We start from the raw sequence: 12,550 nt of genomic DNA on the forward strand, positions 1-12,550 counted from the left end.
TCATATCGATTTACCTACCGTCCTCACGGCGCGGGATCGATGTCCGCGGCTCCCCATGTCGACTCCGCTACCGCCGTTCGGGTTGGTGGAGTTACGGAGTCGACAGGAGTGCGTTCGGGGATCGATATATCGCGTCTAGATGAGACGCGATATATCGATCCCCGAGAAATCGATTGCTACCCGCCGATACGGCGGGTAGTGAAGACGTACCCTGTGAAACAAATATTTAATAATCTGCTCTTCAATCTAGCACAGATATAACACTATCCCATACCTGGAAGCAGTAGCTAGACAAATTCATACTGGAAATAAGGCATATATTTTTGACAATGAGAATAGTTAACCAATTTACTAAGAGTTGTGTGGATTCTCTGTGACTGACCATTTTTAAATCAAGATTTAAAAGCTCTGCTCTAGGAATTATTTTGTGGAAGTTCTATGGCCTGTGTTATTCAGGAGGTCAGACTAGATGATCCCAATGGTCCCTTCTGGTTTTTGAAACTATGATTCAGTCCATGGACATTGCAAGAACTAGTGGACACCATCCGCTCTCCTAAACAACTGCCTGAGGGTATGTCTATGCTGCCTCTGGGAACAAGCCTTCCAGGCCGTGTGGACAGGTTCATCTATAGGGCTCGTGCTACTGTGCTAAAAATAGCTGTGTAGATGTTGTGGGTGCTTGAGACGCCAAGCTCCAACTCAAGCCGCAGCCTCAAAGTGATGTCTACACTGCTATTTTTAGCATGCTAGTGAAAATCCCACTAAGAAAGTCTGTGGACTTAGGGTGAGAGGCTTGGTCACAGATGCAGTGCAGACATACCCTCAAGGATATAGGTATGCCTTTCTGTGACTGGGGAGGGGGAAAGAAAGAGAGAGAGAGAGAAAGAGGTGTGTCTGTGTCTAAAATACTGAACTATCAGTCCTCAGCTTCTACTAAACGAGGTCCAATAGGAATAACTTCCAGCGTAGGCTTTTCACCCTGAACATTCTTGACTACTCCCATTGCTGGACTTACATCAGTAACCTTCAGCCTCACCCTCTCAGTCACATCCTATTTCCCTTCTTTTTTCCCCTTTCTGTCTCCTTCTGCTTCTAGGAATCTTTTCCTGTCTCTTCTCAAAGTCCATTTGCCATCTGACTTCCCAGAACTAACTCTTATTTCTTTTCCACTTTCCCACGATATGCTGTTTTACTTAGCGTGGATAAGAGTTTTTAACCAAACCTTTTTGTCTTTTGGGGAACCGTGCAAATGGCCTTGATTTATCTTAAAACATTCTGCTCAGCACGCTCCTTATATTTTGCTGGACAAGGTCATTCTCCTTGTTCTTGTAAACCCTGGTTCAGACTAAACCGAGAGTCAAACCAATTTTAACGAACAGTAAAAATCACATCTAACTTGTTTCCCAGATTTAACACCTTTTCACCAGTCGTTTATTTTGGGCTTTTTTTTAGATGGATGAAGAAGCCTCGATGTGGAGTTCCTGATCATCCCCATATAAGCCATAGCCGAAGGAATAAACGATATGCGTTAACTGGACAAAAATGGAGACAGAAACATATAACATACAGGTATATTCTAATTTTTTTAAAGAGTGAAGCATAGTTTGACGTAGATTTTATATTGAGCTGTGAAAAGTGAAAATGTCTTTTCATTCATACGGCCTGCTGAACTTTAGAAAAACATGGAAGGTGATTTTTTTCAAAAGTGTCTAAGTGACTTAGTCTAAATCCCATTTCCAAAATTATTTAAGGTATTTCATATGCATATGCATATTCATATGCATATCAGCATCTTTAGGTGCCTTTGTAAATCTGGCCCTTGGCTTAAATGACATAATCAAAAGTGCTACCTAATAATTATTTTTTCCCTACATGCTTTTTTATTATGTTATTTAAACCCTGAATGCGTTTTAGTGATAGTTTTTCAGAGGTGGTACTGAATATTACAAATGGATGTCTTTTCTTTTTGTTCTGCAAAGCACTCAAAAATGTTTTGTCACTTTAAAATAATAAACAAATGTCTTAATTTTATATTTATTTTTATTTATTTAATATTCTCAGTACATATCTAGTCCAGAGTCACAATGAATACTGCCAGGAATTTTCTGCAAACATTTTATGACATTTGTATTAAAACTAAATGAAGTATTGAAATCATTGGTTTTAGCTGAAAGGAGTTTCAGTCTAACTTTTACTTTTTACAGGCTACACAAACTTAGTGAAAACATTTATAAAATTATCTATATTGTGTAAGTTCATGATAATGGAACTATAGAAAAATATCTAGTAATTGTTAATGGTGAATTATCATCCAAAGGGGATGCTTCTAATCAAGTCCTGCAGGCATCTGTTCTTGGCATGAAACTTGTTGCTGGTAAAGTTTGCAGATCACAGAAAAATTGGTGGTATGGTAAATAATGATAAAGACAAATCAGACAGAGTATTTTAATACAGTCAGTTGCAAGGTCCTCTATCTAGGAACAAAGAATATAAGTCACATTTACAGGATGGGGGACTATATCGTGGAAAGCAGTGACTTGGAAAAGGACTTAGGAATCATGGTAGAAACCAACTGAACATGAGGTCCCAGTGAAATGCTGTAGCTAAGAGAGCTAATGGGATTATTGGATGTGTAAGCGGGGGAGTGTCAAGTGGTAGTAGGGAGGGCATATTGCTATTGTATGCAGCATTAGTGAGACCATTCCTGGAATACAGTGTCCAGTTGTGGTGTCCAGGACTTGGAGTGAAGATTAAGAGCTAGTTGTGTTGAGTTTGAGCTGATGGCTAGATATCCACGAGGAGACAGGCTGAGATTTTAATTTTTGGACCGAAGGAGAGATCTGCAATAAAGATGTAGTTTTTTAATCCCTGAGCATAGACATGCTTGTTGAATTTGTATTTACTGATGAGATTACCCAGAGATAAGGTGTAGCAGGAGAGGAGAGGAGAAGAGGACCAAGGAAGGAGCCATGTGGAGCCTTCACAGAAAGCTGGAGGGAGGATGAGGAGGATCCCCCAAAGGATGCACTGAAGGCGTGATTAGAGAGGTAAGAGGAGAACAGCAGAGGGCGGAGTCATAGAAGCCAAGGGAGGACAAGTTTTCCAGAAGAAAAGCATAGGCAACTGTATGAAAGGCAGCTGACAGGTCAAGCAGAATGAGGCGGGAGCACTGGTTCTGAGCTTTGGCCAGGAAGAGGCTATTAGAGACTTTGGCAAGAGTGCTTCTTCTTCAAGTGCTTGCTCATGTCCATTCCGTTGTAGGTGTGTGTGCTTGCCACATGCACCAGTGCCGGAAGTTTTTCCCTCAGCGGTATCCATAGGAGACCAGCTCTGGCACCCTCTGGAGTAGCGCCCATATGGTGCGTGGTATAAGGGGCACCGTTGGCTCCCCCCACCCTCGGTTCCTTCTTACCACCAGTGATGGTGCTGGAACATCTCTTGCTTTGGCAAACCTTCTCATTCTGAATCTATTGAGATGAACTTTTCTCTGTAAATAGTTTAAAGTTGTTAGTAGTTTCCCTTAGTGTAGTTAGTTAGCTAGTCCTGGACAGGACTCAGCCTAGGGAGTACCCACTATACAGGCGGCACCGCCCATTGCATCGTGCCCCTGGGCCAGTGGCCGGACCCTGGTACTCTTGGGGGTTCCCGCAGCCCTTGCAAGGGCTCAGGTCAGCCTCGGGGGCCTCAGATAAACCATCAGCCATGGTCTCCCGCCCACCCCAGACTTCATAACCCTACCTTAGGAGAGTCAACTAGTATGCATTTATTTCATAGATAAACTAACTCAAAAGCTGCACAGCTCAAGTCAAGTTGGGACCAGAATACGAGTCTATAAAATCACCTTATCAGATTTGTCCCACTGCCTTGCAGAATGAGAGTGAAAAATCATGTGGTAAGCTGTACTGTCTGGATCCATTGCTCTAACCACTAGAGCACAGCCTGCTCCCAGAGTCAGGAATAGAACCCAGGGATCCTGAAACCAACATTCCAGTGTTGGCTCACAAACAATTGCATAATCCATTGGGGAACTGTATATTATGCCCCCTTTAGGGACTTGCTCATATAAAGGATAACAGTGTGCTTCTCCTTCTGGTTATTCCAATAGCTTGAGTGGCTGAGGCCTGTTCTATAGATCTGAAAGTCTTGGGTTCAGACCTTGCTGCTGTCCCATGGGGGAAGAAAACATAGTATATGATTGTGTCAGTAAAGACTGCAACTTAATCCATATGCCAAGGGGCTGAACAGATTATACAGGTGTCCACAATACTGGCATTTTCAGACTAATCAAAGATGTATTTGACAGCCTTGATAGAATCTTAAGTGTTTTTTTGTATATTATATATATATATGACCCCCATCTTAAATTAACATTTATTTGAGGGGTAGATGCCTCAAGACACTGAGCTACAGAGCCTTTCATATGTAGGTCACCATTTTGAATCCAGCCTCTCCCAGGGGAGTTCTTCACCACTGCACTTGGTACTAGTTAGTAGACTCAGTAGAGAAGCCATGGAAACTTAACTGCCCCTGTGCCTCTGAAAAGCAGGCCTGGCAGTACAGTATCTGGGAGGCTTGCACTGTTGTTGCCATGCACACAAACTGAGGACTACATTTTCCAGGGTTCACAAGCTGGCATCTTTTGCCAGCACTAAATCTGGACCATTTTAAAAATGAAGTTTGGGGTTATATACATGTTATTTGTAAATAAACAAATTAGTTCATGAAATATTTTGCATAAAATGTCACACATGGAATTGCACAAAATTTGGCAGCTGTGTCACACTGGTGAGTTTTTACTCACTCAAGTAGTCTCGTAGGTTTCATTTGAATTACTACTATGAGTAAAGAGATCAGTCAGGCTCACCGTAATTTAGTGATAGGTATGCTGCTAGGAAAAAATTTAAGGGCCAGTTTCTTATACACTTGCCTACATTTTTGCAGGATAATAGCAAACATAAATTTACCTGCAATAATTCACACTTTCAAATTAGACATCTAAGTCCTTAATTTGTGAATGTAATCAGGTATTCCGGGGCTGATGCAACATCCACTGAAGTTAAGGAAGGATTCCTGTTAGCTTCAGTGGGCTTTGGATGAGGGCTAAAACTGACCTAAATTGCGGGTGCAAATAGTTGCAGACACAATTATGTGCCTTCAGAAATGGAGACCCTGTCCAGTTTTGTTTATGTACAAGAATTGCTAGCTGTTGTAATAGGAGGACTTGAATAGGATGTGTGCCTTTAATCAATTCATCTCTTCTTGTTCACACAGTGTACACAACCACACCCCCAAGGTTGGAGAGCTTGATACAAGGAGAGCCATTCGTCAGGCATTTGATGTTTGGCAGAGAGTGACGCCACTAACCTTTGAAGAGGTTCCTTATCATGAAGTTAAAAGTGACAGGAAGGAAGCAGATATTATGATATTTTTTGCTTCTGGTTTCCATGGAGACAGTTCTCCATTTGATGGAGAAGGTGGATTCCTAGCCCATGCTTATTTTCCTGGACCAGGAATAGGAGGAGATACTCACTTCGATTCAGATGAGCCATGGACTTTGGGAAATTCTAATCATGATGGTAAGATTGCAGGTCAAATTTTTAAAACAAGAACAAGCTGAATGTAAACTCAACGACAGGCTTTTAGTGGGGGAAATGGCAGGTTAGTGGAGCCCTCTTCTTCCACAGATTGGCCCCAATTAAAAAAAAATGCACTCCATCTTAAATGCACAAGTCCCTGGGGTGTGTGCACAAATTGGAGGCTTATGCACCTTCTCACCTATATGCACATGAATAAATATATTTAGGAATGAGCAAAAATGTGTGTATACTTAGCTGTGCAGGTCTTTGAAGATTTGGGCCACTATCTCTGCAGAGAAAATCCTCCTTTAGGGGAGGAAGGTGGTATGAGTGCTGAAGAAACAGAGGCAAAGTCGGCATCCCTATCCCAAGCTGACTGAGATGCTGAGTGTGCTCAGCAAAGACAATGATGCAGTTGCTCAGCAGCGAGTGCAGAGGTAAGACAGCAGAAAAAGGTTTCAGTTGCAAGTTTCATAATTTTTTACTTAATTTCTAATTTCCCAAATATTATTTTGGCCTGAAATTTCCCATGTTGAGTTTCAGGCCAGAAGAGAGGGTTTGTTGGCTACTTTAAAGATGCTTGTTGGGAATCAGGAAAATTATATTTTGTATATTAAACAGTGAAGAGATTTTGTGTGCTTTTGGGTTTTATCTTCCCTTCCAATAACCCCAAACACTTGCTTTTTTATTTTCAGACCTTTTCTTCAGTGGGAACATGGGTCTTTCACAAGTTTGAAAAAGAGTGTTAAGCTATTTTAACTGAATGCTAAATGAGACATAAGACTCCAGTTACAGATCCATATGCATGGAGAAGATCATGGATTCAGAACAATTCCTAGAAAAAAATGCATTGTCAAGATAAAGTTATGCTTGTAAATAAAGACTAGTTAATTTTAAACACTATTAGAGCATTGTAGCTTAAAAGAAACATGTTTAATACCAGGAATTTGGAGTTCTGTGAAGGGTCATCACCATGGTATCAAAGTGCTTGAGTTAAGGTGTAATGTCCCCTCGGTGCAGGATCTGTTCGCCTTTAAAGGGTAGTCTGGTCCTTCCTTATTGTGTCACTCAGTTGGTATTCCCCTTCACTGTAGGCCCTCTCTTTTGGTATGTTTTCTTCATAAGTGCTGTTGCCAGAGTTTGGAGAAATTTCACCATGGTAGGGGCTTTCTCCCCATGTGGCTGAATGTTATCCCTTTCATTGTAGATGATGTCCTTCAGCTGGGATATTATTACCTTTTGCTTCTAGATTTGTTTCCTAAAGCGTGTTCTTTGTAATTAGTGTTGTCTCCATCCTGATGGCAGGGTTGGCTGTTCATTTTGGAACTGAAATAGACTCACCAAAACAATAAAACCCTACCAGCAGTAGGTCAGTAGCAAAGCTCTCTTTCTATATTGTGCTTTTCTACATAAAAAGGGAAAGATTTTAGAATAGCTGCTGCCAATTTTATGATTTTTAAATATCCTAAAACAGACAGACAAAGTGGGCTACTCAGTAAAAAGCAGAGCTACATAGACTAATGAATATCTAAGACATTCTACCCCGATGGGAATGTTTTTTAACACAACTATATAGAAAACTCAGGCAAACTATCTCAAATTTTTGTTTATCCTTACTGTGAAGCATTGATGTTTGCAAAACTGTTATTCATTGAATGACATCAGCAGTGCAGGGCACTGAAATTGACATTGGAGATCCTGCTAAAAGCTCTCAAAATATTTCTGGCATGTGAGACTATTCTCTGTATATGATATTGATCCTTTCTTAACACTGACTACAGGAGGAACCCATTTAGTCCATGTAGTATTGTTAAGCTAGTGCCCATGAGCCTGGTTTAATAACTGTTTTTGGCTGGCGTACCTGTAGCTTTTTTGCTTTTCACCTGTCTCACCCTCAGCAGTTTTGGCAAGTTGACAAGTAACGTGCAATTGTTGTCCAACCAGAAGAAATGTGGGGAACTCTTCAATAAGAGTGCAAACTGTGTTTCAAATTCAGTAAAGAAAGAATTAGTCATTTCTGAATAGATGACATTCCATGTGAAGAACACAAGACTTCTTTGGTTTTTCTCACAGGACACAAGAACCATGGTCCATTTTAATTAATTAGTTATTCTGGCACACCAGGACAGCTAAACATTTAATGCAGTTTCTGGATATTTCACTTGCTAGGTGTAGGGGTTGTCAGACAGATACCAGATTCTGGCCACTATGGCTAAGCATTTATGTCCATTCAGAACATGAGTCCCTCAAAAAACCCAGTAAAAATCCACACAGAAGTGCTTCCATGTTTTCTCAGATCATGACTGTGAATATTGGGGTGCCCAGTATATTCTTTACCCTCTAACATGAAGATCAAGCCTTCTTCTCAATAGCATGAGCCAACCTAGGCCATCAAAAGTGACTGAATATTTTCCTTCATGGTCACCATTCCATATTGTGTAACATGAGGCTTTAGAGTCATAAAACCGGAGGGAAATATACATTGTTCATCTTATTTATTTTATCATGTGTTTATCTTGGTGTCAGCCCTTCCCATTCACACTGAAAAGTGACAACATAATTAAGAATTGTATTTGGCAAGTTAAAAAAACTGAAGTGAAGAGGCATACTGTGGTAAGTCCCTACACAAGGGTGGTTTAGCATTTTCCAGTGTTAAGCTGTTTTATGGGCTGCTGTTTTTCCTTAATTTGATGGCAACATACTACAACGAGGGTACATTGGGCTCAAACCAAAATATAGTTGTTTAATCATATTGATCTTACATTTTTATTACTGATTATTTCCTTATGATTAGTGTTAGTGTTGCGGTTATAGGACTACTGCCCTCTGTCCCATTTCTGATTTCTCTGAGTTAATCCAGTTCAAGTCTTGAGGTGGAATCTCATGATTCTTCTTCGAGTAGTGTCTCTGTGGGTGCACCACTGTAGGTGTGCTTGCGTTCTTACGCTGCTGATCGGAGAACGTCACTAGCAGTGTCCATGAGGCCCGGCTAGCTAGTGTGTGCGGGCTAACCCCCCTCAGTTACTTCTCAACCGCTCCTGGCTAGAGACAGAGCTAGTCACAGTCCATTACCATCATTTTCTCTTTTTGCATTTCTATAGTTAGTCTCCTTGTACTTAGTTGTAGTTTTGACTCCTTTCTTATCAGCAGGCACAACTGTGATACCACATGTCAGGCTTCTCGTGTGAACATGTGGTTCAGCTCAGAGACAGACTGGACAAACCCCTGTCACTATCCATCAGGGTCAAAAACTCCTTAGACTGGTGGAAGGACCCAGCCAATGTTTGCAAAGGGATCCCCTTCTCGCACCCTCCCCCCATCATTGCTTCTCACCACCGACGCATCACTCATGGTGGGGCACGCCTCTAAACAGCCTCATGACACAAGGCAGGTGGTAATCCATGGAGATATCTCTTTACATCAACCTCCTCAAGCTAAGGGTGGTCAGGAAAGCCTGCGCCCATTTCCTCCTGCTGATCAAAGGATCACACATGAGATCCTAAGAGACAACATTAGCCTCTATGTACTACATCAATTGACAAGGGGGAGCCAGGCTGCCCTCCCACTGTGTAGAGCTGATAAGATTGTGGAACTGGTGTTTCTCCTATGATGTGTCACTGTCTGGAGCTTACATCCCAGGCACACAAAATTTGATAATGGACAGTCTCAGTCACAAATTCACATACAATCACGAGTGAAAGATAGACCTGGTAGTACTTCACAATCTATTCAGGCAATGAGGGACACCGTCCACAGACCTGTTTACCACACATCTGAACAAGAAATGTCTATGCTACTGCTCCAGAGCAAGGATAGGACAACACTCCCTGGGTGATGTTGTCCTGGGACAGGGACCTTCTCTATGCCTTTCCTCCCTTTCTCCTACTGTTGATGGCCCTATTGAAAATAAAAAGAGAAGGAGCACACATCATACTGATTGCTGCCACTTAGCCGAGATAACCTAGTACCCTTCCCTGTCACAGCTTGTGATGTGCCTGCCAATCTCTCTCCAATCCAATCCTCTTCTCGCAGAACAAAGGCGTACCCTATATCCCAGCCTGGGATTCTTCGTCTCAAGGCATGGCTCCTTCAGGGTTCCAACACCTAGAGAACTCCTGTTTGAAGTAGGTACAAGATGTATTTACTACACAGTAGAAAGTCCATGACATGCTGTACTTAGGTCCGGGTTTCGCATTTGGTGTACCTCCCAACAAATCTCCCTGACATCCGCGGCCCTTCCAAAGATCTTAGACTATATAATAACCCTAAAAAAATCAGGACTATCTCTCAGCTCTCTCAGAGTCTGTCTGGTGGCTACAGCAGCCTTCTGTCAGCCAGTAGAGGGATACTTGGTGCTATCACACCTGACCACTAAAAGATTCCTCAGGAGTATAGTAAATCTTTCCCCCAACCTGTGTTCCCTCTAAGCTGCATGGTCGCACAGCCACCCAGGAGTGAATCAAGTGCCGTGCACTTGACTAGCAGAGCCACACACATCTGGTAGTGTGCGTTCAGGTGCCCCAACCCCTGCTGCTCTGCAGTCACGTTGCTCCTGCCCTCTGCCTTGGAGCCCTTGGCCAGCTGCTCCCAGGACCCTCCCACTTGCTGTGCAGAGCTGAGGGGGGGGGCACTGATGTCAGGAAGTCCCCCTGCAAAGGTTCTAAACACAGGCATAATGGTTTTGTATGAGGATGGTTAGGCTGTTGGGGCTAAAACGCAGGTGAGAGCCATGTGAAGTCTGCAGTGTAGACATACTCTTAGACAGCAATACTGTGGAAACTGACACTATCCCAGCATACCATCAAGCATCCAGGGTGCATCCAAGACTGTGTCAGGGAAATAATTGCAGAGCAAACCACTGGCACCATCTGGAGCTTCAACATTGGCTGTGGCACCAGAGTCGCTTCAGCCTTGATATTGAGAGAGGCTGCTCAAGCATCACAGCAGGTTGAAAACAGACAATCAGAGCACCAAGGTCAGGCCTCTAAGAAGAGATCAGTGTCCTCCCACACTTGGAGACATAAGAAGACTTCCAAGGAAAAGTCCTCCAAGACTCACAAGGCATCACCTGGTGAGGAGCAGCCTGTAGTGCAGCACACTCCATTGGTGCCAGGACCAGCACTGGAATCATTGGTGCTAGCATCCATATCACTGGTACTGATAATTATCTCATCCTCTGGACTGGCTCGGGATAGGACACTATGGTCAATGAGACAAACTGTGAGAATGGTTTTGACATAGATATGTCTGTGAAGACGGACCTTGGCACAGAGGGAGAGCTCCCATCAGCACTGCCTATAGAAGAGAAACATTCTTCATCCACAGGACACACTTTCTCCCTAGCATTGAACGGAGAGCCATCTCTTATATGGTCCCTGTCCCGCACTGCCAGGCTGGAAGAACCTTTTGTCCCATGGGCCAACATGCAGCGCCTGTATCATTATGGAGTTATTTGGAACAACAGACTAGAGCTCCCAGGAGCTGCCTGCCCACAACACGGAAGAGGAGATCCCCCCTCTCCTGCAGCAATGTTGTTGAGACCCAGACACCCAGTTACCAGGAGGAGCAAGAACCTGAGGTGCAGACACGTCAGCATCCCATTTCATGACCCCTCCAGCCTTTATTCCTCATCACCAGATGAGGCCATTACCTCGGCACTGGAACCGTCACAAGCACTGAACACTGTGACAAAGTTCCTCCTCTACCTTGGTGGGTCTTGCGCTTATTGGCAGATTTGCTCACCTCAGTGATCTTCCCCACAGTCTGGGTCAACTCCTCCTGTGTCTGATCAGGAGTTGGGAGGTTTGGGGGGAACCCAGGCCCACCCTCTACTCCGGGTTCCAGCCCAGGGCCGTGTGGATTGCAGCTGTCTATAGTACCTCCTGTAACAGCTGCATGACTGCTACAACTCCCTGGGCTACTTCCCCAGGGCCTCCTCCAAACACCTTTATCCTCACCACAGGACCTTCCTCCTGGTGTCTGATAACGCTTGTACTCCTTAGTCCTCCAGCAGCACACCCTCTCACTCTCAGCTCCTTGTGCCTCTTACTCCCAGCTCCTCACACGCACTTCCTCTCCTCTGGCTCCCCCTGGCCTGACTGGAGTGAGCTCCTTTTTAAACCCAGGTGCCTTGATTAGCCTGCCTTGATTGGCTGCAGGTGTTCTAATCAGCCTGTCTGCCTTAATTGGTTCTAGCAGGTTCCTGATTACTCTAGAGCAGCCCCTGCTCTGGTCACTCAGGGAACAGAAAACTACTCATCCAGTGACCAGAATATTTGACCTCTACCAGACTCCTGTACCCCACTGGTTTGAGTCTGTCACAACACATATAAGGCATTTCAAGACCTCTTATTGAAGATAGCAGACGTCCTTGTTGAAGTGGTGACTGCTGTCATAGTGGAGAAGTCACACAAACTCTTTGATAGTTTGTCTGCTGCAGGCCCGGAATGCATTGCCCTTCTGATAAATGAAGGGCTTCTGGACCCTGCCAAGGCACTATGGCAGACACCAGTTACTGCCCCTCCACATCAAAAAGGATAAATAAATGCTACATCTGGATTAGAGTATTTTTACTCCCATTGTAATCCTGGATCGCAGGTAGTTTCAGCCATATAAAAGAAGTCCCACTCAACCAAGAGTACTCCCAAGGACAAAGATCCAGTCATGTTTTTTGGAGGAAATCATACAGGTTGGCTTCACTTCCACTCAGGATGACTAAGTATCAAGCCCTGTTAGCTAAGTATAATTTCCTCACATGGGCCAGAGTCTTTCCATCAGTTGCAAAGCTTCCCTATAAGGCTAGAAAGGAGATGAAGGACATGGTGTGAAAGGGACAATTGGTAGGGAAGATGTCCTTTCAGGTGCTATGGACGCTGCTGATACTGCATCCAGAACCATGGCCATGGCTGTGACCATGAGAAGGGCATGGTATTCCCCATAAAGTTCAGGCCACCATCAAAGACCTGCCATTTGAA

The 12,550-nt window shown here is 43.6% G+C and overlaps 1 protein-coding gene across 4 annotated transcripts in view; it reads left to right on the top strand.

Annotated features, from left to right (window-relative positions):
• MMP24 (matrix metallopeptidase 24) overlaps nucleotides 1-12,550 on the top strand; it is a 165,541-nt gene that overhangs the window by 49,514 nt on the left and 103,477 nt on the right. For all 4 annotated transcript variants that reach the window (XM_044985521.1, XM_044985523.1, XM_044985520.1 and 1 more), the window contains exons 3-4: nucleotides 1,453-1,569; nucleotides 5,272-5,576. In XM_044985521.1, the coding sequence (XP_044841456.1) occupies nucleotides 1,453-1,569; nucleotides 5,272-5,576 (422 nt within the window). The remainder of the gene's footprint in view (nucleotides 1-1,452; nucleotides 1,570-5,271; nucleotides 5,577-12,550) is intronic.

The sequence above is a fragment of the Mauremys mutica genome, chromosome 13 (genome assembly GCF_020497125.1).
Source record: "Mauremys mutica isolate MM-2020 ecotype Southern chromosome 13, ASM2049712v1, whole genome shotgun sequence".
NCBI lineage: Eukaryota > Metazoa > Chordata > Testudines > Geoemydidae > Mauremys > Mauremys mutica.